At 39.5% G+C, this 26,977-nt stretch overlaps 1 protein-coding gene across 3 annotated transcripts in view; it reads right to left on the bottom strand.

Moving 5' to 3' along the window:
- Positions 1–12,394: 12,394 nt before the first annotated feature.
- LOC131240986 (uncharacterized) overlaps positions 12,395–26,977 on the bottom strand; it is a 57,534-nt gene continuing 42,951 nt past the window's right edge. For all 3 annotated transcript variants that reach the window (XM_058239573.1, XM_058239572.1, XM_058239574.1), the window contains one exon: positions 12,395–12,800. In XM_058239573.1, the coding sequence (XP_058095556.1) occupies positions 12,612–12,800 (189 nt within the window). In that variant the 3' untranslated portion in view covers positions 12,395–12,611. The remainder of the gene's footprint in view (positions 12,801–26,977) is intronic.

The raw sequence follows: 26,977 nt of genomic DNA, 5'->3' as shown, positions 1-26,977 counted from the left end.
TTTGGATCAGGTCCTATCTAAAGTGGGTCCCATGATTTGGACCGTTTAATTTTGAGCTACAAGTAGGCCATGTCTATTTAGAGGGATTAATAGAAAAAAAAAAAGTATGCCATGTCTGATTTTTGGACCAATCCGATTTTCAGACCAATCTGATTTTTGGATCAGGTCCTATCTAAAGTGGGTCCCATGTTTAGACCGTTTAATTTTGAGCTACAAGTATGCCATGTCTATTTAGAGGGCTTAATAGAAAAAAAAAAAAGTATGCATGTCTATGATTTTGAGGTGCATGAACCATCACATAATGCCAGAGTATCAAATAACTCCTTCATACTGTATAAATGTCACATTTTCTTTGTACTAACCCTTTGTATTTATTGTTTTGTCTTCTCTTACAATATAACACTTGTACATATCATTCCTATTCGTGTGGGACACCACGTAGAAATAAATGACGAAACACAGGAATATAATTAAGAGAATATATTTAATTATTTCCCATTATTCATACCTGCCCTTTCTCATGCATACATCCTTTTTCCTACATTTGTTAATGCAATAGTACAAAGTTGCACTTTGTACTACCAAGGAAAGAATCAAAGGGGTGTGTCTATGTATCTATCAACAGGAGTGGGTCTAAATATCAATTCTCTGAATTAATTAATTATAATATGCACCCTCAGCAACTTCACCTGTTCTTTATGATAAGTTGGATCGAATCCATGACCTCAACATTGGGACACCTTGCAAATTTTAAAAAATAAATAAAGGGAAATGATCCAGTGCTAGACACCCATACCAAAGATTTGCTATTGACGAACCTTACACCGCCCAATGAGAATGGTATGGTGATTTGGAAGTGAGCCTCAATTGATAGCAACTCATCATGAGAGTCAAAATTGAGATGGGTGATGGGATTTCCTCCTCATGGCTCGACCGGTCGAGGGCAGTGCTAAACCAGTCGAGTGGCGCTCGACTCAAAGTCCAGCGAGCTTTTGGTTTGGAAATTCTAAGGTGCTCAACCAGTTGAGGGATGTACTCGACCGATCGAATGGTCCGCTCGACCGGTCCAGGACTCTGCTCGACAGGTCGAGGTTTCGCAGATTCATGTCCGGATTTTGTGCGGACTGCGTAAATTTGAGGTGGTTTCACAAGAGGTGCGAAAGGAAGTTGCCTAGACTATAAATAGGGGTTCTTAGGGCTTTTCTAAGTAATGCAAGGGAGTTTCTTAAAACTTTGCAAGCGTTTGCTAAAGGGTTTAGGACTATCAAAGGTGTGTGAGAGAAAGAGGAAGCTTGTGGAAGGGAGGTTCTGCTCGTAGAGGTGATCTACTGTACACTCGACATCTCAGCGCTTCTACGTCCTCGTAATCGGTGAGATTTATCTGTTTTTCTTTATTATCTTATTGTTCATCAACTCCTGCATTAGTGAAGAAGGTTTGATCCAAGCGGTGTGTGCTTATAATCAGTTGTAATGTTCTACTTCATAGTAGATTGTTTATCTGGATGAGGTTCCGTGGTTTTTACCTCTTTGAGAGTTTTCCACGTAAAAATCTCTTGTGTCATATGGTTTATGCTTTGATTTATTTCATTGCTTTATTATCCCATAATTCTGGTGTTTTTGGGAGGATAGATCCTAAGGTTTTGTACAACGGCCTACAACAATATGGGCCCACTTCATTTTATCCTTCAATCTTGACGGGACAATGAAAAGGCGCTTCGAATAATCCGGTGCTAGACACCAACAGTAAATATTCGTTATTGATGAACCTTGGCACCAATATGGGAAGTGGGCAAAGATTGAGATAACCAAATCATAAGAATTAAAAAAAAAAAAAAAAAAAGTGAGTGTGACCCATTTCATTGTTCAATCTTGACCACACAATGATAAGGTCCATAGGGAGTACAAACAAAGGAGACAGTATTCATAGGGAAGGAAGGAGGAGAAAAATAAAAGGGTGGGTGGCAGATGAGGGCCAAAACCAGTCTCTGTAAGTTATTCCATGGTGTTGTCTCTTTCACTATCATCCAAGGATTTACTTTCCAAAGCTTTTGATAGAAAGACATTAGATGGAATTTGGAGTGCATGTCTTCACATATGAGAGGGCATTACATTAAAATCCTTGGGAGAAGAGCAGGTCAAAGGTAGGAATTTGTTTAAGGATTACGTGACAGGCTACAAGACACTTGGTTTTTTGTGATGTGAATATAACCATTGGGCTACATTATTGCCAGTAATAGTTCACCACCACTTTCCAAGCTACAGTGCCTCTCTTCACCACTTCCCACAAGGCATGGACCCCATTGTGGGCGGACCATGCATGGCTCGAACTTCAATCTGATTGCATGGTCTTATCGATCCGATTCGCTTGTCGGATTTGGACTGTTAACCATCATCATATTCTAACCATTCATCTGATAGCCGCAAATCATTTAGGTAAATCTACCCATGTGCAATATATGTACCGAAATCCTTAAACATGAAAAAATTGTGGATGGGTCATAGCTCAAACTTCAATCCGATTGCACCATCTTTAAAACGAGATCCACTTATCAAATCTGGACTGTTAATTGTTAGCGGTTGTATTTTTAACCATTCATTTGATGGCCACTAATAAGATGGTTGTGATTATCATATCATTGTGGGTCCCTAAGATTCAGATGGTTCGATACGGATGTAGATCGGTCCCACATGTACGATGGGCGATGCACCCCAACTTAAAAGATTTGTGGTGAACTATCAATATAGTCATGTCCATGATTATATGTATATATGAAAATGAGTGGCAACAGCAAACCAAACACGACCCACTTTGTGAGATTCCAAAATCAATAAGGACAAATATTCGAAGTAGTAAACTAAAGAAAAACAAGAGAGGGGAGAGAAGGAAATCGAGTCTCGTGCTTTAGAAAATGCGGTACGCTCACATCTTTAAATACCCAAGACATGCTTAGAAAACCTTTTTCATTTTGTCTTTGTATGCATGGGAGTTGACATTCTACTATTTTAGTCGATTGTCATGCTCTAAAGAATCTCTCAAAGGAATTGCCTTTTGTATGTTTTTCATCCATGGGTAGTCACGTCTCCTATTCTATTGCTAACACATATCGTAGTCGCTAGAAGTAGATATGTATTAGGAAAACAAAATTCTGGGAATTAATAAAAAAAATTACAATATAATATGTGGTATGAGGTCAGATCCACTGCAAAGCTTTTTAAGCTTAGCTTAGCTTATGGCACAATGTGTGGGGCCCACCATGATGTGTGCATAGCATCCCTTCCTTTTATTGTATGTGTCTCTTCAGGTTCTCCTAAAAAATCAGGCTAATTTAAAACGCAGGTGGGCTGAAATGTGATACATCATGCCTAAAACCTCTAAAATCATGTGATGTAGCCCACCTGAGTTTTTTTAGTGGCTGGATTTTTGGCTTGTTCATTCACTCTAGTGGGTCGCATCTTCTAAATGGATTGAATTGCATATGCAAAACACTGTACGCTAGGTGGTTTTTTTTTTTTTAAGTGGACGTTCCTATCACCACTGTTCCCTGTGGTGTGGCCCACTCGAATTTTGGATCAGCTTGATGTTTAACCACGTAGGAGAATGTGAGGGGGTGCACACTATGGACAGATTGGATGACCCGTTCACATCATGGTGGGCCCCACTCATCCCATTGTAGGCTAAGCTAAACCTCCAAAGCTTTGTAGTGGATCCCACTTCATGTTATTAAATAGTAATTACCATTACATGCAAGGACGAAAGATCTGGTTGGATATTTTATTTTACAGACGTCATGACAAATTAGGATATTGGGTCTTTTCTCGATCTTGCAAGGAACCGCACCTTGATTGATGAGAAAATAAAAGGTTTCTTTTATTTTCCTCGCGACTAAGGACTGCCAGCATATGTGGCCACTCTAGGTAACAAATTTTTAGATATTTTGATGATCGGCACCATTCATGTTATTGACGATATATTATATGGTCCAGTCAAGAGTCTGAACGGATTATTCTGACCATTACTGTGTAGATGAATGTAATAAATTGATTTTTTTTAAATCCAAAATCAAAGGTAAGGATCATCCTTCAAGTATGATTATAAAATTATAATTTATTTGTGGTACCACCAAGAAGATAGATGGCTCCAATCATCAGACCATCTCCGTATGTAGGTTAAATGGAGCAACGCATTGGGAAACCATACAGGCAAGACGCAGTCTAGAATAAACAGATCAGAAAAGTGGGGGAAGAGTGGAATTATACCATGGTCTGGAATAATACGGTGGATCATAGACACGCGCTCATCAACTGGGATTTACCTGGACACAAACTCCAAAACTATGGAAATCATGGATCCACCATCAGCTGGTCATAGCCCAAAATCACATCATCGAACAATCCTAACCAATTCTCGACGGCCACCCATTCAATGGATTAGATTGTCCGACCAATCACCCATCTGGGCCCACAATTTAGATGGTGTAGTATAGCATGCATATGTTTCACCTATAGTGTAGATATATGTGTAGTATGATCCACGTTATTCCTTCATACGTTGATATAATTCTCTTCAGGAACAATGTAATGCCATCAAAAACAGAACTTTGAAACGAACTATATAATAGAGCAGGTAAGAGCACTGAGGTAGTCCAAATACATATTTTTTTGGACATAGACTCACTTGTTTCTGAGGAACAGGGAACTTCCATGTTTTGCACCCAGTTTGTACATGTGGGCCCGTGGTTGGTTTATCCAAGCCATTGATCTGCCAACCTATACCATGGATGGACCATGCACCCAAAATCTCCCAAGTTGGGAGATCCTACCCATCGAATCTTTGGACTTTTGGCCCATGTCTTCTTAACCATGTATTTGAATGCCAACAATGGAAAGGTTACAGTTTACCAATTGTGTAGACGTTTTGGATATTGTCCATCCATGATAGCAGCAAGCAGATCAATGGCTTGGATAAACCAACCATGGGCTCTACATTCACAAACTCCTCCACAACAGGTAAGAACTGTTCTTTTTTTTTTCTTTTTCTTTTTTTTCTATTTTCATATACTATAATAGCTGTAGATGTGCGTGAACAGATTCCATGGGTTGAAGGTTGTTGGCAAAAGAGGCGCCGCGAACATTGGCATGTAATGCGACTGTGTATCACAGTCTCACATGCCATGTTTTCCGGGCTCTTGTATGCATCTGCAACTGATAGTTGTACTACTCTCACTACTGATAAACTACTCTATCTCCTCGTGTTAATTAAATTAATCACATTTTATAATTGCTAAGTAACTTAACTTTAACTGTGCTGAGAATTTCAAGAAATTCTCTACCAAATTGGGTCTATGATTCAACCAAAATTCCTCTTTGGGGCCCACTACTTGCCAATTTGATCCATCGATCTTTGATCCAGCGCTAAGGGCTCGGATCCTATGGTGGTGCAAATTCCTCGAGTAGGCCTGGCTTTGATCACAGTGATGATAAGGTATGAGTGGTCCACCTAGATTTATTTTTTTCTTTTTTCTACACATACACTCACACCACAATAGGATTTCACCATAATGGGTACTCTTAACCCATGATCACCTCGTGTTAAAACTCTTGTGAGTCTACGGCCGCGGCATGAGTAATTAAGGACCCAAATCCACCCTAGATTGCAATTGGATGATCCCAACCAATCAAGTAATCGCCCAGAAAATGGTCACCGTTGTCTAACTCAATTCGGGTCGATGACATGATCATGTTTGGATGTTCCTTTGTAGTTTGAAATGTTAGATTGTTAGGTTTTACGAGAAAAAGCCATGGCCAGTCCTATTGTGGAAAAATATCCACACATGATCCCCAAGCCACCTAAAAAAAGTAAATTTAAAATTAAAATAAAAATTAAAATTAAAAATTAAAAATTAAATAAATAAATAAAAGACGAGACTTAGAGGTTTAGCTTATGGTGTAATAATACATATCTTTCTCTTTTTTTCACTAAAGTAAGAAAAATTAAAAGTACATGAAATTTGTGGTGGACCTCCAGTGAGTGATTTTGGGACTCTGCAATCTATTTTGGACCTGACCTATACAACTGTCCGCCTTGATCATAGATGGCCAATTTGGGTGGGCCCTACATAGGACTGGAAGAATTCATCTAGATCATTAATCATTGAAATTCTTTTGGCAAGACAACATTACGAAATATGGTGCGTGTCAAAAGGGTTTGGTGTGGTGTCCCTTTTTTCCTTATGTTGCTGGGATTTTTCTCTCCTTGTTTTAATGATGTCGTGCATTTCTATTGAAAGGGACGTGAACAAGTATTCAAACGGAGGGTGTTTGTGTCAAACCAAACAGCCAAACCACGTGATAGTAGAAATTCTTATATGATGGTCCGCCATAGCTATGGTACAAGGGCAACAGTTTCCCAGTGAACCTAAGATATTGATATCGTGGACCCCATCATGGGATGGCCAGTGACCTTCATCAGATGATACTAGCTAATGTTGAATGGATGTCTTCATGTTATGCGGACAAGGGACAACCATCGATCTACAGCCATGCTTGATTGATCGAAGCTCCATGAGATCACAAGATCAGACACATTGTTCTTTGGACGTTTTGGACCATAATCGATCGATTGAACTATCAAGTCAATCAATCGACAATAATTTGAAAAATACCCCAAACTCTTGGCACTATTTTTGGCGTGTTTAATTGATCAAACATGCATCCTTGATTGATCGAGGATTGCTTAATTGATGTCGATCGATCGATAGTGTGCGCAGAACTGCGCAAGTGCGTGATTTATTTCTAATTCTAGTTGTGATAGTATATATATATCGGGTGTAATCGAGATTAGGGTATTCTACGTGAATAATGTTAAGACGTTCCTAAGAGTTTTAAAGAAAATAAATAAATAAAAATAAAAAATAAAAAAAAAAACTAGAGTTTTGGGTTATTCAAAGAGAGTTCTCACCTTATAAGTTCTTTATCTCTTGTAATATTGTTTTATAGTGGATTACTTATCGATTTGCGCCATGGTTTTTTCTGAGAGGATTTTTTCACTTAAAATTAGTGTGTTTTTTACATATTTTTGTTCGTCTTTGATTTCCTCTCGTTTGATTGAATTCGGGTTTGCTTCCTCGATATTCTCAACAAGTAGTATCAGAGCTAACGTTAGGTGTCGAGTTCTAATGTAAGACATGTCGACCAAAGGGTTTAACGTGAAGTACGAAACAGAAAAATTCACTACTAGAAACAATTTTGAATTATAGAAGGTGAATATGAGAAGCTTTCTAGTTCAACAAGGATTGCAACACGCTCTCCTTAGCAAAGCAAAGCGTCATGCGTTTATGAGTGATGAAGAGTAAGATGAACTTGATGAGAGGGCTTCAACCTCGATCCAATTGTGTCTAGTAAATCATATTCTCTACAATGTCTTAGATTAAAAGACCGCCGCAGGGGTATGGACGAAACTTGATAGTTTGTACATGAAGAAATTCATAGGCAGTAGTCTGTATCTTAAGAAACAATTCTATAATCTTAATATCATAGAGGGATCTAATATCAAGGAACACATAAGCACATTCAACAAATTTCTTTATAAATTAATGAATGTGGAGGTTAAGATCAAAAATGAAGATCAAACCTTAATTCTGTTAAATTCACTTCCATCATCTTATGAGAATCTTGTAGACACTCTGATCCATGATAAGGATATCATCGATATTGAAACTACCATATTAACCTTTCATGACAAGCAGTTGATCAGGAAAGATAGTGACCAAGGTACCTCTACAGATACGTTGGTTCCCGGGGGAATGAATTCTAAATGGGAGAAGGAGAATTCTCGATCTAGATCTAAATCGAAAGAGAATAGCAAAATGAAGTGCTGGAATTATGGTATGAAAGAACACGTGATGAAGGATTGTCAGAATCCTAAGGCTGAAAAGGGAGAAAAATCTGATAATACGTCGAAAGAAGCCAACACAGTAGAATCTATTGATGGGGCGGAGCGTATCCTGACGGATGTGAGATACATTACTGACCTTAGGAAAAATCGAATCTCTCTTAAGGAAGTTTACTTGTTTTGGGCGGGTCCTTAAAGTTTCTAAAGAGACAATTGTAGTGATAAAAGCGCAATGGAATAACAATCATTATAAGTTGATTAGGAATACCGTATCAAGTGGAGTTGAGGCATTTGTAGTGGAGTCCATATCGGCACGTTTATAGCATGTGCATATGGACCATATGAGCGAGCGCGGTATAAAGGTACTTGATGATTATAGCTTGATTCATGTATTTAAAAGCGTTGATTTTCATATATATGAGTATTGTATATATGTTAAACAATCACAGCTAACTTTTAATACTAGAAAGCATGTATGTAAAGGAGTTCTTGAGTATATGCATTCATATGTATGGGGTCCGTCACCCGTTGTTTTCATTGAGGGTCATCGTTTTTTGTCTCATTCATAAATGACTACTCTATAAAAGTGTGAGTTTATTACCTGAAAAATAAACCCGATATATTCATCATATTCAAGGTGTGGAAGGCAATGGTTAAGAAGTGAACAGAGCATAAACTGAAAGTTCTAAAGACAGACAATGGTGGTGGATTTACTTCAAAGAAATTCAACTAGTTTTGTAAAAACAAGAGAATTATAAGGCATAATACAGTGAGGCACACACCTGAACAGTGTGGTGTAGCGATACAAATGAATCGGACTCTCTTGGAGAGAACCCGAAGCATGTTAAGTAATGCTAGATTGGGCAAGGAGCTTTGGACTGAGCTTGTTATCTGGTGAATAGGTCTCTGTCTATGCCAATAAACTATAAAATTTCTGAAGAAGTATAAAGTGGTCATGATATTGACTACTCAGGTTGTATATATTTAGTTACAATGGTTACTTTCATGTACCGTCAGTTAAGAGAGATAAGCTATACCGAATGGCAAAGAAATTTACCTTTTTGGGATATGGTTATGACTATGATGATGGTGTGAAAAAATATAGGTTGTACGACCAGATCACTCAAAAAATCACTTTGAGTCGCGACGTTAGGTTTGATGAGGATTCTTTGTTCCGTAAGAACGAAAGCAAGGAAAAAAAAAAAATCGGCAGTAATTGACGTTGAAATCGAAAAGGGATAAATATAGTTTGAAGCTGAGCCGCAAACAGAAATACATGAGCAGGTGGAGAAGTCACCTCTCAGAAGAAATCTGTCGAAAGATTACGGATTACTAATTAGATATAGAAATTACTCAAATATTACATTCGCCCTCAATATAGATGAGGGGAATTCATCTACCTCCCAAGAAGCATTAGATGGCTCTGATGCTGAGAAATTGATGGTGGTCATGCATGACGAGATGAACTCTCTGCATAAAAATGAGACATGAGAGCTAGTAGAGCTTCTAATGGAGTGTAAATCGATCTTTTATAAGTAAATTTACAAGAAGAATGAGGATAGATACAAGGAGAGATTAGTTGCGAAAGGGTATGTGCAAAAGGAAGGTGTCAACTTCAGCAAGATTTTCGCACCTGTGGTCAAGCAGGTATCTATCATATTTGTATTAGCATTGGTTGCCCAATATAATCTGGAACTAGAACAGATTGATGTAAAGAGTACTTTCCCACATGGAGAGTTAAGAGGAGCAAATTTACATGAAGTAACTAGAAGGGTTCGAAGTACAAGGGGCTAAGACTAAAGTTTGCAAGTTTAGGAGGTCATTTTTTTTGAGAAGGTTTTTCCAAGTAAAATTTGTGTGTTCTCTGCGTATTTTCGTTTGCGTTTGATTTCGTCTTGTTTGATTAAATTCGAGTTTGATTCCACAATATTCCCAAGAGCCATCTGATAGAAGTCAACAAGCATAGCCTACGGCCCACATTTGACAAGTGCAGATTAGACAATTGGGACTATCTAATGGGAGAGTTTCAGATAGTGTCGCATATCCACCATGGATCACAAGAAGGTGGGCCCCACTCGTACAGTTTGTTAAGAAATAAAGGCTAGATGAAGCATTTTTATATTTATTTTTTATCTTCCTGCAGGGCGGCTGTGCAATATAGAAATAAGGGGCCTCTATCATGCAAATAATAACCACACCCTTATAAATATTTCTTAAATTGTCCACCCGTACAAGTTCCCTCCTAATTTTTTAAATTTTATTTGTATATTGATATTTTTAAATCTTATATCATTAATATGATTAGGAGGACGAGATCATGAAAACGCATTAAACTGTCTTAATTACACAGAACGAAGAAAGATGGACCATTAATGGTCCGGATCTTGGACCACGTATTGGGTCAGTACGAGAACAGCTATTCATTAAACAGGGCAGATATACATGTTCAGGTAACCAAAACCGTGCTTGGATCTGGGCTGGACCACACAGGGCCACAGGTGGGAATCCATCAAACCTGGGTCAGTCCTGGCCCATACAAATATAGGGCCTAAAAATGTACCTAGAAACAACACATGGACCAAAATACGACCCCAGAACAGAGCCAAATGGATTATGCTCGGAGGCAGGTTCGGAGATGGCGATGTTACAAGTCGCAGGGGTATGGATGTTGATGGCACCAGAAACTAGGGGTGCAACATGGGTTAGGTCAAACCGACCCCAATTGGCCCAACCCGAATTTTAGGTTGGGTTAGGCTTAAGTTGAAAATCCCAACCTGATGCTGACCAATCTCAGGTTAGGCTGGGCTTGGACCTAAGCCTCAGGCAACTCGAACCTTAACTGCAATTCATATACATGTGAGTTATGACTAACATACATAATGAAAAATAAGATTCGTAATTGGATTCATCAACGCAAGGAAAATAGAGTTAATATTCAGAGTTGATGCTCGGCCCACATGCCGAGTGGTCCAATATCTTTTTAATACTTTTTGAACATTAATGAGTTTCTTTTTTATCTATTGCTTTAGCTTTATTTGTTTATGAGCTATTTTTGCGAGTGTTAATTTGGTAGCTACAAGTATTACTAGCATTATGTCATGGTTTTAAGACTTGGACGAGTCTGACGTGACTCACCTGAGTCAACCAGACTCAATCAGACCCAATCCAGTTCGGTACCACGTCACCACTAACTTGGGCTATTGGGCTGATTCAGCCCTGGTTAGGGCAAGTCGTGACTCGATTCAGGCCAAACAATTCGGCCTGAGCCGTTGCTGAGCTTTAAACCACGAATGATGTCATTTGATATATAATGTTTGATTTCTAGTCAATTTACTATTTGCAGGTATTAAACCCACCCAGCTTGATCTAACGAGACCCAGACCAATTTGTGTTAGGGTTGAGTATTTGACACCTTGGGTTCGGTTTGGGTTGGGGTAGCTTGCATTGGGTTTGGCTTGGATTGACCCTCAACCCAACCTGGCCCACACCACTTCCAGAAACAGGAGAGACGCATCTAGCTAGGCTGAGTCCAGACCCACTAAATACAGCTAAGAACATGGTTCGTATTTGTGCTTGAGAGGAATTATACAGTGCTTGAAAAATACAAGCAATAACATGGTCCAAATTATCTGGACGGTTCATCAGTAAACAGGCCATAGTTGAAATATCACAGACAACCTCCGTTCAGTCTCTACCATCAGTTCAAGGGCCAAGTTTATCCGAGCCCAACCAAAAAGATCATACGGCTGCAGCTGGCTGAGGATGGTGGAATGGATCCTAATCAACTGGCTACCTGGCAACATGCCTAATTTTATTGGGATGAAAACATCACCTTGGTGAGCTATCCTAGGGAAGGTGCTGTTTGATAAGATGAAACGAAGAGAGTTGCAGCTCAGGGTTCCATTTTGTGTCACTGTTCGGCCTGCATTCTCAAATGTGTCGAAAGATCAGAACCGTCCAAATTCTTGGGCCCATGCCATGTAGGCCACCAAAGAACTTAGGCCAAAGGAATAATTCAAACCACCACTGTAGGTGAATATGCAACATCGAAAAGAACATTTCCCATGGCTCAACTTCATCTCCAATTCCAAGTTCAAGACACGACTTATGTTTGATAATGGAACAATAGCTTAGGGTGCGTTTGATTGCACAAAATATCATATAATATCATCAACCAAATGCGCCCTTAGATATAGTAGTACTGAGAACATGAATGGTTCAAATCAACGGGACATCTTAGACTGTTAGCACCAATGGGGTAACACATGCCGGCCATACTGAGTTGCAACATAAGGCAAGACGAACTCCAAAGTAAATGAGGTGTGACCAAAGCCGCTGCCACAATGGTCTGTGTTTCAACATTGAGATCATAGGTTCGAGCACTATACAACAAAAAAAAGGACGATAGTTCACGGCCTATCTAGGAGTTATCACTGGGCCCCATTGATTGGATGGTCCATAACACAATGAATGATGACAATTACTGCATGGTAAACAAAGATAAACAAATAACGGAATTTTCCATGCAAAAGCCATGCTCTGATGCATGGAACTATACAACCTACTCTTAATTCTTGAACATGGTCCACAATGAGACTTTGATGTGAAAGACAATGATTTACAAAAAAATAAAATTTGCACCGACCAAACACAAGAAGGCAAAGCCCACTAACATTATTTTTTCAATTGATTAAAGATAAGATAGGCTAAAGATTATTCCTTAACAGAGAGATCTGTTCAAAACTGATATCTGTCCAGAATCTCCATTCAACAGGAAAACTTCCAAAGGAATGTAAGATGATGAGGTTGCTGCTGATGATGATCCAAACCTCAGTGTGGGTTGCAAGATTTTGCTGCCTTTGGCACATTGAATGGTTAGGAGGCGGGGTCCGATTCGCATCTTCCAGACCTGCATAAGCACCATTTTAGATAGCCTAGATATTTGCAGACAGAAATTGCTAGGTGAATACGTCAAGTCTAGACTAGCATTTTTGGCATATATATACCACATACCAGAATCTGTCATAAGAATAATTGTCAACATGGGTGCGCACATAATTCATGAAATATTTATTATATGGTGCAAAGGGTGTCTTTGATTGACAAGGCAATGATATGGGCGAAGCCACCTTTCAACAATCTAAGCCATTCATCTAGGGACACTACTCATCACAGTATGGGATGTACCTAGGGCTGTCAACAGGTCAGAATTTGGGTTGGATACTACTCGTCATAGTGACAAATCTTATTCTTGGCAATTTTTCAGCCCAGAAATTTCTTGGGAGATTTTCAAATATTTGAGTTTTTTACGATATCGGGAAAATCTTGCCAAAATAAAAATATTTATAATAAATTAATAAATAATTTTAATTTTATATATATATATATATATATATATATATATATATATAAATATATATAAAACACAAATTCCTTGAGGATTTTACTATTTCTCAAGTCAATATCATGATATTTTAAAATCTGCCAATATTTTGACAAATATCGAGATAATTTCACGACAGTATCATCCTGTCCAGAGCGATTTCAGGTCCGGGCAGTAATTACAAGTCCCGGGAGCAATTTCAGGTCCATGGAGCGATTTGAGGTCTCGGAAGCGATTACAGGTCCCATGAGTTACTCAAGTCCCAGGAGCAATTTCAAGGCCTGAGAGTGATTTCAAGTCCCGGGAGAGATTACAGGTCCAAGGAGTGATTTTAGGTCTTGGGATGGATTTCAGGTCTCGGGAGCGATTTTGGGACACAGGAACGATTACAGGTCCTGGGAGTGATTTCAGGACCCAGGTGCGATTAAAGCTCCCAAAAGCAATGGAGGCCCCCTTACTCAAAGAATAACCTATTCAAGTACTATATACAGCTTATTCAACTCAGTTATCTATTCTATTCAACTATTGATTAAACATATTTTCTAATAAACTTTCGTGCATGATTACAGGTCCCAGGAGCGATTTTCAGTTCCGAGAACGATTACAAGTCCTGGGAGCAATTTTAAGTCCCCGGTGTGATTACAATTGCCAGGAGTGAATACGGGTCTTGGGAGCGATTTGAGGTCTTGCGAGCGAATTCAGGTCATGGGAGCGATTACAAGTCCCAGGAGCGATTTCAAGTCCCGGGAACGATAATGGATCTCGGGAATGATTTGAGGTCCAGGGAGCAAATTCAGATCCCAGGAACGATTTCAAGTCCCGACAGCAATTTCAGGTCCCAAGAACGATTTCATGTACTGCGAGCTATTATAGGTCAATTACCGCAAAATTTTCAAAACCTCAGTGATAATTTGTCACATTGGCAGTGATACCCATATCCAGACCTGACTAAGGGAATCTAGCTATTAATTGGACCCGAAATATGGATCCAAATCCAATTAAAATGACTCAAATACCTCATGGCTGTTTGGATATGAGGACAATTGGGTCAGTTAAAAATGCACCAAGTAATCCATTAAGAAACCATGTTCAGAAATGCCATGGGAAGCAGAGAAGTTTCAACTTGGTCAAAACTTTGACCCCAAAAAGGCAATTTTATATTAAATCTTTAAATAAATAAAATAGTTTCCGTTTTAACTAGCTTTTCTTTTTATTGCCCGTTGTCCCCCGCACAACCACTAAACACCACCATCATCCTCCAACCACTGGCAACAGCGCATTGGCAACCCAAATCTGCCCTAGTTATTAATCCGGCCAATAATCTAGATCTACATCCAATTAAATCAGACCAGATACTTCCAGGCATTTCAGATGCAAGGACAATCAGCTCAGTTAAAAATTTACCTTGTCATCCATTAACTAGCCGTGTTTGGAAAAGCTTTTTACTTCGTCGAAATTCTGACCCCAAAAAAAAAAAAAAATTTAAAACTTTGTTTGTCAACACTTTTGTTTTGACCAAATCAGACCTAACTGTTAATTGGGGAAAAATATGGATCCAAATCCACTTAAACCAGACCAGATATTTTAGAACTATTTGGATACAAGGACACCCAAGTTAAAAAAATAAATAAATAAATAAAAAGTCAATTTCTTATTAATTTTTAAAATAAACTAGTTCTTTTCATCATCCTCCCCTCAACCCTAAACACCACCATCATCCTTCCAACCATTGGCAACCATGCATTGACCAAAATCGATCAAAGTTGAATGCAGACAGTTTATTATCAATTTTATAACAATGTATTTTTTTTTATAATCATGTAACCCACCTATGAGTGGATATGACCTTTTGGCCATGGCACATTATCCATGGGTCCCACCTAAAGAATAGTGAGATAGATCACCTGGGTATGCCGTAGTATGCTATCGGTGTCTCAGATGTGAGCCCATTGGACAGACATCTTGAACGGCTTGGGTTCGCCAACACATGTTAGGCAAAACTCTTTTTGGGTTTCCAAGTGTGTAGTGGTTGTGGGTGGGTCCCACTAATCACAAGCACTGTGTGCTAGGAGAGTCCAACGAAAAATGGGGCTTAGAGCACAACACATAAATATGGGCCCCATATTAAAATCTTGTTGATCGATGAATCCTAACTATCCAAAAGTGGTAAAAGTTTCATACTTCGGGGGCAAAAGTAGCTGGTAAAGATCATTTTTTAAGGTATTTTTAAGCATGTGATCCATCCACAGGTGGGCCAGTGATTTGATCAATTTGGATCCCACAAAACTATGCCCGTGTGCAGATGGAAAAACAAACATTTGGAAGTGGAAAGTGTCCTTCGCATGACCACCTTTTCTTTCAAAAATCTTTTAACACTCATGCCATGCATGGTACATGATACACGTGCAACCAAGTGCTGGACCCAATGCATGCAATGAATTGAATCTAATTGTCCAAGTCCACATTGTGGGTCCCCAAATTGGACTGTCGCAAGCCAAAACTGTGCATATTTAATGATCCGACTATCAGATTGGTCGACATTTATTAACAGTTAAAAACGAAAATATCCTAGGGTACTTAATATGGGGGCATTTTCACACCGGGCTCAAGTGGGGTGGCCTGTGGGATGCAAGGGCACACATGGGGTGGGCAGCCCGTGGAACCCATGGATTTGGGGCTCGTGTGAGGCAAGTGGCTTGTGTGAAGCGGAACCCATGGATTTGGGGCCTGGGCTATGAGATAAAGGGATTAATTCGCCATGCTCTATCAATTCGAGCTTTTAGAGCAAGTGGTTAATTATCTTGCATCATATTGGTATCAGAGCGGGAAGTCTCGTATTCGAAACTCCTCACCGAGGGTGATTAATGCAGGGGCATTTTCACACCGGGGTCAAGTGGGGTGACCTGTGGGATGCAGGAGCATACTTGGGGTGGGCGGCCCACAGAACCCATGGATTTGGGGCCCGTGTGAGGCGGCTAACTCATGTGAAGCGGAACCCATGGATTTGGGGCCCACGAGGAGGGTTCGGCCGAGGACCTAACCCATATATTTGGAGCTTGGGCTATGAGATAAAGGGATTAATTCATCATGCTCTATCAGTTCGAGCTTTTAGTGCAAGTGGTTAATTGTCCTGCATCAGTACTATTTCAGAAAGCAAGCGTCCATAAATCAGTGGCTATGCATTTTCAACTAATATGATTTTGGTAGTGTCTTATCGGAAGTTTGACCTCACAATTTAAATGGTTTTAAGTATGCATCAAGTGTACACTTTCTAAATGGCCAAATATCAAACTACATAAGTAGCCAGTGCATTATATATTTTGTTTGACCATAAGCCTCTCATCACTTCTAAGGGGTTCAACTCGGGCAGGTTGAGTCAGGTTAAGGGTCAACTCGAGCCCAACCCAACCTCAAGAGGACCCAACCCGCGACTTGACCCAACCCGAGATGCCCAACCTAGATTCCTCTATGCTCAATCAAACCCAACCTGACCTAAATACATGTGATTATTCCCAACCCAACCTAACCTGTCATGAATTTGCTCAACCCGAAACCAACCTAAGGACCTTGACAACCCGGTCCAACTCAAGTTGGGTCAACCCTATCATTGCAGCCTTATCATCTCTATCTCTTAAAAAGAGTTGATACTCTAACAGAGCACAAGGAATAATATAATGCACTTAGAATTTGAATGTATAGCATTCTAGGAAATTAACGTAAACTATCCATCTTGTGGATCCGTTTTTGATGCATCATGGACTAGAAATAACACTTATTTGATTATCTCAACATCAGATTGGCAGGCATCTAATTACCCGTTTAAATTGAAAATATCCAATGCCCTTATTTCATCAAACAAATGTGCAGAATGGGAGGCTAAGACCATTGATGCGGGACAATTAATCACTTGCCCTAGAGGCTCGAACCGATAGAGCATGGCGAATTAATCCCTTTATCTCATAGCCCAAGCCCACATCTCATGGGTTAGGACCTCAGTCGAACCCCTCTCGTGGGCCCCACTTCACATGGGTTCCGCTTCACACGGGTGGGGCCCATCTCACACGGGCCGCCCACCCCGAGTGTGCCTCTACATCCCACAAGCCACCCCACTAGAGCCCGGTGTGAAAATGCCTCTGCATTAATCAACCCCGATGAGGAGTCTCAAACATGAAACCTCCTGCTCTGATACCACTTTGATGTAGGACAATTAACCACTTAAAAGTTCGAGCTTTTAGAGAAAGTGGTTAATTGTCCTACATCAACCATCCAACTCATATTATTTTTTAAACTATGTGCTATCGCATATACCAACGGTAGGCCACACATTGTGGACTGTTTAAATCAATTGTTGTATGGCACATGTACAACTGCAAAGAGCCAGACTATCAACGTTGCACATGCAATCACAGTGTTAAATCCTCCCTCTCTTCTCACTCTCCACACTAACTTGTTGGACATAAGCCTGTGGGGCCCACTAGTGAGCAATCACTAGTGGGTGGGTCCCATATGTTTAAGCCTCTTCCGGCCTCTTCCATTAACAGATGGATTTCAAACTCAATTTTGAATTTGGATTTAGATGGAGAGATAGGGATAAGACTAGATAACTTCTGGTCTCATCCAAACTCCCATCCTTTCCTATAAATAGGATAAGACTCTCTCGTGAAAAATAATTAAGGAATAACGAGAGTAAAAAGAGGAATAGTGGTACATATTAATTTGTCCATTTAGCTTGTCCTTGGAACTTGTCCTTGGGATGATCTAAGCCATAGGTCGTGATCCGGGGCTATCTATATCGTAGAATCAAAGGGGTGATTAGACCCATCCGCTCCAGTAATGGTTAGGCAGACTGCTAGATTGAACCGTTCATCTTCGGCTTTGTAGAGGTTCCATATCGTGTAGACCGTCAGATCTTGAGGGCTCACTCTTCTGCACTTCCTTACAGTGGTATCAGAGCAACCCGGGATAGTCTCATTGGCAAGCCATCAAACGTATATTTCGCTATCTCAGAGGAACAAAAGACCTGATGTTGTGTTATGAAGGTACAAGCCTCAAGCTCAAAGGATATTCTGATGTTGCTTGGGATAATGACATCAACAAGGAAAAGTCTATTTCAGGATATGTATTCTTACTCGGAGTGGTATCAGAGCCATCAACGGCGGATCTCCGATTTATTATGTTCATATATATATATATATAAAGGTAAGTAGCCCTTTTTTTTAAAAAGTAAGAATTCCTTTCAGAAAATCTGCTATGGATTGGATTCCTACCCTTGGGCTACCATTCAAACATTTTTCTGATCTAACAATGTTAACCATCTGATCAGTACATGAAATGTTTTTTGACTAAATTGCCAATTCAGATTAATCAGATGGACTATCCAAATGACCCAATGCAACTAGGAGCATTATAATATTAAGTCTTTTGAGATCATTGGAGCATTTCCCATCGATGCAACCTCTATTGCATCTATGTTGTGGAAATCGGATGGTTATGAGTGAAAAATGCCAAGTTTGGATGGATAGGATCATTGGATCAATGTACTTTCTGTGTGAATTCATTGATTGTGAAATAGACCTAATGGTTGGTCCAGATCTATCACCAATGGTCTGGATCACCGAACTATGGACCATCTGTCGGAATGGAAATAGGGGCGACTGATCGGGTAGATCATCTCATACATCCATTCGAGGAATTCTAACCGCACATTTGGAATCCTTCCAGAGTCTCCACTTAGTGGCTTGGATCTTGGGTCTCTCCCATCCATGATGGGCCCACCGGATCTTGTAGAAACAAACAATAAATACCCACCAATTGCCAAGAGAAAACATTACTAAATAAGATGAGATGACTGTAATGGAGTTGGCCATTTTAAGGGAAAAGCTTTTATGGCGGAGCATACGCTTTGTGAACACATACTTAGAAATTGTGCACGTGGAATGACAAAATACATCAAAAAATAAGTTAATTGGGTGATGGACGGCTGACTTTACCTTGTGGGGTCGGGCCCACAGGCTGCAAAGCTAGCCCGCCCGTTGCAAGTTGGGGCCACAGCTGAATCATGTGGGCCAGCGTGAGGCTAGCTTCGCAAAGTAGCGAAAACTTCTCGCTCTCAACAATGGAAGGAAAACGGATGGTTCTGATAATCCTATCCTATGATTTTTATACATGAATGCAAGCAATTAAAAATTTTCATTGTTCTAAATTCATGGTGATGATCAGCACCACTTTTCCGTGTAAGTTTCTTATATAAGTCATTATATAATAGATTCCACAATACGGACAGTTCTGATCATTGAAATACTAGGAAAGTGGGTCCCACTGAGCGGAGATACACGATGTATCTTATGCCTCGACAGAGGTAAAACAAACTCTCACTTCCGTGGTCTGGAAAAAGACAGAACTTGCCATTTTTTATCCTCATCCTATTTACAGCAAATGAAAAGAATGGCCCACTGCTTTTTGGATCCTGAGCCCATGTGTGCCACGTGTACATTTTCTAAGTGGCTGCATATTAATAATCATACTCCGCCAAAGCATCAAAACATTCCTCTCTTTTCTTGTTTTAATGTTCCTACTCTATCCTAATCCACTGCCAAAGTGGTTCACACATGCAAGAGGATTGAAACTATAGGTCTAAATTCAAGATTGGATGAATTGCCTGAGGACCGGAATTTCATAGTCATGGGATCTGACATGTATAAATTCAGATCTGGCCAATGTAAAATGAGTTGAGCCCAAGCCCAACCCATAAATTGATTGGGCCAAGCATAATCATTGGGTAGGGCAAGGTACTCGGCCCATTGCAACCATTAATGAGCCCATGTCAAAGATTAACTGGTTGGACGACAAATATATATCACGTTGGGCCCTAGGAAGCTTTCAACGGTGAATGCCCTTTTTCCTACTATTTTCTATTATGTGGTCCACTCAAGCTTATGATATGCTTTAATCTTGGGCTCATGCTTATACTGAGCTAGCAAAACAGACGGATGGTGTAGATAAAATCTGCTTAGAAAATTAGTGATCCAGAGATCATTAGAGATTAAAACGATCATCAACCATGATGATCAATGTTGATAATAGGATCCATCATCAACAATGATCATTAACGGTGATGATCAGATCCATCGCTAATGGACATGATCACTGGTGATCATAGAACCCTCTTTATGGCTAAGCACTTCATTTTTTTAAAAATCTGATGATAATGTTTATATGTGTGACATACTTAGGCTTGATGTGATCAGATCTAAACCCATTTTTCATTGGAAAATATAAAACTTAGTGTTAAAATGCTCTCTGTATATAAAGGTTGTGCATAACCTAAGTGGGAGTTAATTCTCCTCCACCAAATGATGCATGCAACCTATAATGGAAGGTTGCATGTTATACAAATAAATTCTTATAAAAGTATTAATTTCATCTTAAAAAGAGAACTTGATTGATCTACACCACCCATTCAGGTATGTGGACTTTCAGATCTCGTTAAGATGTATGGACTACTTTTATACCTTGAAAATTTGAATAACACGTAGAAATGCTGATGATGAGTGTCAATATCTTAGATCATAGCTACATAGTGATACTTGATACAATGTAGAGCTGGTCACCAAAGCTTTAATCATTGAACAGCTCAAAGGACAACAATTTGACAGTAACAATTACGGAGACTGGTCCCATAATTCGGCGGTGCAAAGCCTTCTAGACGAGGACGACATATCACATACACTCGATGAGGTTCAAGCGGAACCTATATTGGTAGAGAACGGAAATTTAGGAGAACATAGGGCTGCAATGAACCACTACAATAAGTGGCGTAAACAGAATCGTTTTGCCCGTAATGTCCTAATTAGCACTATGTACAAAGAACTCATACCAACATATGAAGTGTATGACACCGCTAAAGGAATCTGGGAAGCACTGACAAATGCCTATGCGCAGAAGTCAAATGCAAAAGTTCGGGTAATAGAATTAAAATTCCAGGAGTATAGGATGTCGGTCGGCTATCCCATCAAAGATCATATCCATAAGATGGAGCAGATGATAAGTACCCTTACGAATGTTGGGTGTAAATTAACTGAAAATCAAAAGATAATAGCAATGCACCATTCCTTGCCTGAATCTTGGGCCCCAATCAAAAGAATTCTGAACCATACTGATTCTATCACTATGTTCAGAAACTTTTGCGGCCATCTGGTACGAGAAGTTGAAATGAATGCAATTCAGTCAGGTTCGGCAAAGGCCTTTGCAGCAGAGACCCATAAGCGGAAAGCTAACAAGAAACGGTTCAAAGCTCGCAAAAATGAGAAAAAGCATAACCAAGAACAAAAGTCCGCAACACCTCCTCCAAAACTCAAGAAGAGGAATGGAAAGAATAAGTAGAAAAATGCTAACATTATTTACTTCGTTTGCGGAAATTCCGATCATTATGCCCTCCAGTTTGCTCATAAAAAGACGGTAATTCCTAGGTCACTAGACACTTTGTATGTATGCGTTTGTTCTGAAATCCTTTCCGTTGATACCATATTTAATGAGTGGATTTTGAATTCAGGTGCAACAAAGCACGTGACACGAAGTCGTCGAGGACTCGAATTCCGACCTGTAGCCAAGGGAAGTTACAAGGTGTATATGAGAAATAACGCTGTTGAAGACATACTGGGGATTGGCATTTACCATCTCCGTACGTGCATAGAACAAACAATAATCCTCCATGATACTCTTTATGTACCGGGCATGCGTCAGAATTTAATTTATATTTCTAGGTTATGGTTTTGATATTCGTTTTTTTTAGGACACGAGTTTCTTTAAGACTAAATAAGCTCATCTTTGCATGGGAAAATTTAATTTCAGATTTATTTATTCTGGACATAGATAGTGATAATGCACTTCTTGTTTTATCTACTATGTCGAATGAAACTGTAGCATCTGAATCTCTTAAATGGCACGCGAAGTTTGGTCACATCGGAAAGGATCATATGACAAGACTAATACGTTCTGCTCGATTAGATTCCTTATCTAAAGTTACTTTGTCATTTTGTGAACATTGTGTGTTCGGCAAGACTTCAAATAAATAATTTCCTAAATGGGCTAGGTCCAAGGGCCCACTAGAGATAATTCATTCAGATATCTGTGGGCCCTTTAATGTACATGCTAGAAATGGATGTCAATACTTTGTCACTTTCATTGACGATTACTCGCGCTATAGATATGTGTATCTCATCTCACACAAATCTGAGGCTTTTGATTGTTTTCTTAAATATAAAGCTGAAGTGGAAAATCAGCTTGAGAAAAAGATTAAAATCCTTCGATCTGATAGAGGTGGTGAGTATACATCTGAAACATTCAAATCATATTGTGAAAACGTTGGCATTGTTCGGCAGTACAAATGGCTTACACTCCACAACAAAACGTTGTTGCAGAGAGAATGAATAAGATACTATTGGACATGGTTAGATCAATGATGGCACAAGTCAATCTCTCTACCACATTCTGGGGAGACGCACTGTTAACAACCGTCTACGTCCTTAATAGAGTCTCATCCAAATCCGTTCCAAAGACCCCATATGAGATTTGGTCTAGGAGGATTCCTTCTCTAGCCAACCTACGCCCTTGGGGATCTTTGGGATATGTTTTGTTGCCTGATCCGCATATAGGTAATCTTGATAGTAAAACCATTGAATGCGTGTTCATAAGATACCCTATGCATTCAAAGGGATACGTTTTAATTTACAAGGACCATGGATGATGGATTGAGATAGAATCTCGAGACGTGACCTTTGTCGAAGATAAATACCCCGGCCGAATGAAGCAAAAGGTTTCAATAGAACTTTTTGAAACACCCGATGTATATCAGGAGAGTGGGAGTTCTGTTTCTCAAAATGATGATGCTCATATAGTTCACCAGGACAGTGGGGAACATCTCAGCAAGCTCCTGAGTTATGTCAAAGTGAAAGAGGATTGATTCCCCGAAAATACTTCGATATTGAAGGGCAGACATTCTCTTGCATTGCGGTTGATGATGATGAACCTGATTCGTATTATGATGCATTATTATCTTCTAACTCGGCCGATTAGGTGACTGCAATGGACGAAGAGATCACTTCTATGGAGAAGAATAAAGTCTGGAAACTTGTTGATCCATCTTACAATCGCAAAGTGATGGGTAATAAGTGGGTACTAAAGATCAAAAGAAAGGCATATGGTACAGTAAACAAGTACAAAGCACGATTAGTTGCTAAAGGTTTCACACAAAAAGAAGGCATTGATTGCGAGGAGACTTTTTCACCTGTTGCAAAGTTCTCCTCAATCCGCATGATCTTGTCCATTGTTGCAAGTTTAAACTTAGAGTTATATCAGATGGATGTAAAGACCGCATTCTTAGATGGTGACTTAGATGAAGAGATATACATGCAATAGCCCATGGGTTATATGGACAAAAAGCATCCAAAGAAAGTCTGCAAATTGTTAAAATCTATCTATGGGCTGAAGTAATCTTCAAGACAATAGTACATGAGGTTCCACTTAGCCATCACTATTTTTAAATTCACAATGAATGAAGAAGATCATTGTGTATATATGAAACAGTCTGGAAAATCTTTTCTGATACTATCTCCATACGTAGACGATATACTGCTAGCTGGTAATGACATGTAATTGTTGATATTGACTAAAGATTAGCTATTCTCGAACTTTGAGATGAAAGATCTCGGTGAAGCCAACTTTATTCTTGAGGTAAAAATCATCAGAGATCGTCCTAAGAAATTTTTAGGCCTATCTCAAGCCACCTATATACAAAAAATCTTAGAGCGGTTTAAGATGGAAAATTCAAAAGTTGTTGAAACTCCTATAAATAAAGCTACCAGGTAAGACAGAAAATCATGTCCCCAAACTGAAGTCAAGAAATTGGCCATATCCTCAGTACCTTATGCAAGCGCAGTAGGGAGCTTAATGTATGTTATGCTTTGCACCATACCGGATATTAGCTATGCAATTGGCATAGTCAGCCATTATTAGAGTAACCCGGGACTGTCTCATTAGCAAGCCGTCAAATGTATATTCCGCTATCTCAAAGGAACAAAAGACCTAATGTTGTGTTATGAAGGCACAAGCCTCAAGCTCAAAGGATATTCTGATGTTGCTTCGAGTATTGACGTCGACGAGGGAAAGTCTACTTCAGGATATGTATTCTTACTCGAAGGGGGAGCTATCTCATGGTCGAGTAAGAAACAAACATCAACAGCTCTTTCATCTATGGAGGCCGAGTAAATTGCATGTTGTGTTGTAGTTCAGGAGTGTGTATGGGTTCGCAGATTTTTACTGGGTCTGGATGTTGTACCAAGCGTTCGTCAGCCTATATCACTGAAGATAAACAATACTTCTGCCATTGACTTGGCAAATGACCCTAAACACTACCAGAAGTCCAAGCACATTGAGATCAAGTATCATTATGTCTGTGATCAAGTGAGAGATAAGAAGGTCACCCTCAGCTACATTTCTACTAAGGAAGTGATGGTTGATCCCATGACGAAACCTATAGCCAGATATCTATTTCAAGTTCACGTCAGGCAGATGAGATTGAGGAAAGCTTGAGTGATATGCTTGTACTTAGCACCTTTGATCTTTCATCAATGAATAACACATTCCATTTATTCGGTATTGAGTACTTATATTAACTAGGTAAGTAGATCATCAGCATTTACCATGAGATCATGTAGGATTTCTATTTTTTGTCGACAAGTCGGTCACCCACTCGCACGGGTTGGCCAACCTTGAATGGATAAGAGAGGTACATTTAGGGCGATGTTCATACACTGAGGTATGGACTTCTCTTTATTGTGAGTAATAAAGGATAAGGATATGAGTGAGTCGTATTCGCCTACAATCTTAAAAGATTGAAGATGGGACTGATAAAGTTGAATAACATAATCGGACCATTCATTTTCATGCGATCAATGTTATGGCCTGAATTAATAGTCAGGTTGTGAGGTTATGAGATAAATCATACCTCATGTAGAATGATGACCTGCGTATTGTAGACCCGACATGCACCTAGTATTGTCTACTTTACGACGTGGATTGTAGCCACGTGCTGGGACCTTTTACCTACAGATTACTTTGATTCGATCTAATCATTGCAACGTGCAAGTAGCTAGTCCTGTAGGTGACTCTTTGTGTCCTTAGCTACCCTCCTCTTATGTATAGGAGGATGAGATTTAAGTGTCACTACTTTAGTGTACTATGACGAAAGGTCCTTAATTGGCCAGACTCAGTTACGCTAGGAAAGCGGCTTGATTAAATTCAAATCACACATTTGCGTGAGGAAGATCCCGTGACAGCTACACCAAGTTTCTAGAACTATAAATACTCACTTGAAGACTTATCCGCCGGTAGTATCGAGTTGTTTTTATTACACTTTTGCAAACAATATTCTTTCTTAAAAGTGTGTGTGTGTGTGTGCGCGCGTATTGCTTTAAATTGATTTTAGTCGAAGTTTGTGAAAAATAAAGAGTTTTCAAAATAACTCGATAAGTTGGATAAGTGTGTATGTTGGCTAAGTACTCCAGATCGGGAATTCCATCCGGTGTGATCATGTAAACTAGGATAGGCATTGCAAAACTTGGGTTATTGAGTACTAGTTAGGTGGTCACTTAGTACTTTAACACCTGTGAGAACATTACAGTAATCCAGCTGGTCCCACACCTCTGATTCTTTTGATAGCAATGTTTGGTTTTGATTGTTATTAGGCGAGTTAGATGGACAAATTTTTGTGTCTATCCCACAATGTGATTGAGTGGGAGATGTTGGACATAGGCCTGTGGGGCCCACTGGCGAGCAATCACTAGTGAGTGGGTCCCATATGTTTAGGCCTCTTCCGGCCTCTTCCGTTAACAGATGGATTTTAAATTCAATTTTGAATTTGGATTTAGATGGAGAGATAGAGATAAGACCAGATAACTTCTGGTCTCATCCAAACTCCCATCCTTTCCTATAAATATGATAAGGCTCTCTCATGGAAAATAATTAAGGAATAACAAGAGTAAGAAGAGGAATAGTGGTATATATTAATTTGTCCATTTAGCTTGTCCTTGGGACGATCTAAGCCATAGATCGTAATCCGGGACCATCTATACTGTAGAATCAAAGGGGTGATTAGACATATCTGCTCCAGTAGTGGTTAGGCAGACTGCTAGATCTGGACCGTTCATCATCGGCTTTGTAGAGCTTCCATATCGTGTAGACCGTCAGATCTTGAGGGCTCACTCTTCCGCACTTCCTTACACAACTCTCTTTCTTTTTCAAGAGTGCACTTGCAGGACATGGTGGGCATTTAACCCTAAAGATCAACAATACCTTCTTATGTAGTATAGATATGACATAGATACCATTTTCAGTATCGACCAACAACAGTCTCCATACGAGCATGACTATGAGCCTCAACGGAATTAGCAACAAGCACATATTAAGAATCTGCCTACTCCTAAGTCCTAACCAAATAATAATAATTATTATTATTAAGAGAAACTTAAAAGAAAATTTTACTTCTCTGTCAAAACCAGAACCTTTGGTAAGATTTTATGGACCACAACAAGGCCAATGGGCAGATAATGTAGGATGCTAAACAGATGACTAATCATTATATGGACATCTTCTATTCTTTTTAATCTACCTACCACTTGACTTTTTCATAACATTAAATTTAAAAC

Source organism: Magnolia sinica, chromosome 3 (assembly GCF_029962835.1).
Source record: "Magnolia sinica isolate HGM2019 chromosome 3, MsV1, whole genome shotgun sequence".
In the NCBI taxonomy this organism is placed as follows: domain Eukaryota; kingdom Viridiplantae; phylum Streptophyta; class Magnoliopsida; order Magnoliales; family Magnoliaceae; genus Magnolia; species Magnolia sinica.
Note: the sequence above shows the minus strand (reverse complement) of the source record. Positions and strands in the feature narration are given on the sequence as shown.